This window comes from Microtus ochrogaster, unplaced genomic scaffold, assembly GCF_000317375.1.
Source record: "Microtus ochrogaster isolate Prairie Vole_2 unplaced genomic scaffold, MicOch1.0 UNK25, whole genome shotgun sequence".
NCBI classification, from domain to species: domain Eukaryota; kingdom Metazoa; phylum Chordata; class Mammalia; order Rodentia; family Cricetidae; genus Microtus; species Microtus ochrogaster.
Window position 1 is genome coordinate 1,461,681 of NW_004949123.1, and position 2,415 is coordinate 1,464,095.

The 2,415-nt window shown below is 46.5% G+C and overlaps 1 protein-coding gene across 1 annotated transcript in view; it reads left to right on the plus strand.

Moving 5' to 3' along the window:
- The first annotated feature begins 1,900 nt into the window (after positions 1-1,900).
- Sort1 (sortilin 1) overlaps positions 1,901-2,415 on the plus strand; it is an 83,647-nt gene continuing 83,132 nt past the window's right edge. Inside the window, exons 1-2 of the mRNA XM_005367922.2 lie at positions 1,901-2,067; positions 2,222-2,404. Of these exons, the coding sequence (XP_005367979.1) occupies positions 1,901-2,067; positions 2,222-2,404 (350 nt within the window). The remainder of the gene's footprint in view (positions 2,068-2,221; positions 2,405-2,415) is intronic.

Below are 2,415 nucleotides of genomic sequence, written 5' to 3' on the forward strand. Positions count from 1 at the left end.
TGCACTTTGTAACTAAGCGTAAATGCCATAGCAGCTATAACACTCTGCATTGTTTAAAGAGAAAGACATTTCATTTTCTTAACGTTAAGGTCACTTGTCTCCAAGAAATGCCCTTACTGTGGAAGGGAATGGTGTTGTGATAATTGCCTGTTAATACTTTTGCTACAAATATATTTGGGAAAAGCATAGTTTTTAATTCCAATACCCTGGATGGGTATGAACTGCTATGCGGGTGCTGGGGAACTTTACATGTTTGTAAAATTTACATACTTCTGGGAATAAAGGAAGATCTCAGAGCTGGAGAGATGGCTCAGTGTTAAAAGCACTGACTGCTCTTCCAGAGGATCTGGGTTCAATTCTCAGCACCCACATAGCAGCTCACAACTATCTGTAACTCCAGTTCCAGGGGATCCAACACTCATACATGAAGGGAAAGAAAGATCTCATGTGTAGTATTTTCTACCTCAGAGGTGGAGCACTTGCCCAATATGGGCAAGATCCTGAGTTTAATCCCCCTTGTTGCAAAATAATAATAAAAAAATTCAGTACATGGGTAAGTTACACGTCAACAGTTTGAGGAAATCCAGCACACTGTTAGGTACATAACTAAAAGCAACATATTAAAAAAAATGAAGGTTGATCAAGGAGTGGTACGTAGCACATGCCCGAAGTCCCACAATGTAGGAGGCTGAGGAAGGAGAATCAAAGATTTGAAGCCACCTTGGTTTTCAAAACAAGACACAGTCCCTCCTCCAGTAAACCGACAAAAAAAAACCTAAACAATTGTACCAAATAGCTAAAAGATGGATTTGGTAGTTTCTCCAGCAGGTGGCACTGTTGAGTTAGCGGTCTTCTTTCCCCATAGTAAGACAATAGACCATTCATCTTCGTCACCCAAACAAAGAAATATTCCTTTGTAGCCCCTTTTCTCCCCTCCGTAACTGATCACATGCTACTGGAACAGGCTGCCTTGTGACCTAATTCATAGTTGGCACGAATTAAACATAAGCCGTACTTTAAAAAATAATGTGACGTTTATATTTACAGAAAGATTCATTTTTCATCTTGTTCTGTAGCTCAGAAGCTGGAGGACTTTTTCTGTTGATTTGCCATCCTGCTCAGCATTCAAAGGCTTCACATTTCGTTTCTTACTCTGGTTTGGGGGAAGGAAAAAGCCCTAAATAACGTAAATAGTTTTGTTTGCAAAAAACAAACCAGTACTTTGAAGGACATGCTGGAGTTGGGTGGTACCATTTCTCTGTACAGCAAAACTCTCATTTGGATTTACTGTTTCTTTAAAGTTAAAAGTAACTTCCCGTTTGCTTCTTTTCTGGTGTAGATTTTGCACTTTGTATCTTTTTGTCTGGCTTTGTGTGTTCCTACTAAACAGCTTGAGACGCTGGGAAGAGGTGAAGCTAAGGGTTTAGAACTGGTTTTACCAGCAGTGCATGTTCTGGAAGCTGTGTGCACAGCTTCTGCGGCGTGGGGAACAGTGGAGGGTTTATTTACTGGAGGTCGGGTACTAATTTAGGAGGCATCATATTCTGAGAAGGAACTGGTGCGATGCACTCACTGAAGGATTAAGGGTATTTTATTTTAACTAAAATCACAATGTGCCTGTATTGAAATGATCATATATATATATAGTGGCTTTTAGACAACTCTCTTCCCGTTTACCTACATACACTTGATGGCAAAGTTACCTACATTTCCAAGTCCAGGGAAGCCAATAAGTAATAAGTAATTCCGTTTCTGGACTACCTCCACGCAGATGAGGAAGGTGACTGAGGCCAAACGTGTTGGAAAGACTTTTGCGGCTTGCATGAGTCACGGTGTGTAATGATGTTCATTTGCCTCCATAGGATTTTCGCATTCACCTTCTTGGCTCCTTCAGCAGACAATGGGCGAGCCAGAGGGCCGGGTTAAAATCCTGATGCACCAGTTTACGTCGGAGCCCCTTTTCCAGCTGAGAGGAGTTCAGGAATTCCCTGACTTTTCCAGACGCAGTTTCCCTCGACGGGATTTGGAGGAGCATTTCAGGGGGCGGGGGCGGGGAAAGAAGGCAACGTGACTCAATCCTAACCCGAGGGTCTCGGGAGGCGCTGCGAACTCGGGGGCCGTGCGGGGGAGGGGGGGAGACCCCAGGCCAACTCCGGGCCCCCAGCCCGCAGACGCCGAGCGACGGTGGGGAATGACCTCAGCCGTCCCTGCCACGTTCCAGCCAATCAGTCCCGCATCTTGGCATCCGAATCCAGGACCCCCGAAGCCGGAGGCGACGCGAGCCAATGAGGAGTGGGCCGGGGAAGAAGGACAGGCGGCCAGCCTATGGGGGCGGAGAGGCCCGGCTGCGCGTATCCAAGCAGCGCCGGGCCGGGCTCGGGGGTGTGGCGCAGCGCCGGCGGGGGTGGGCGGGCG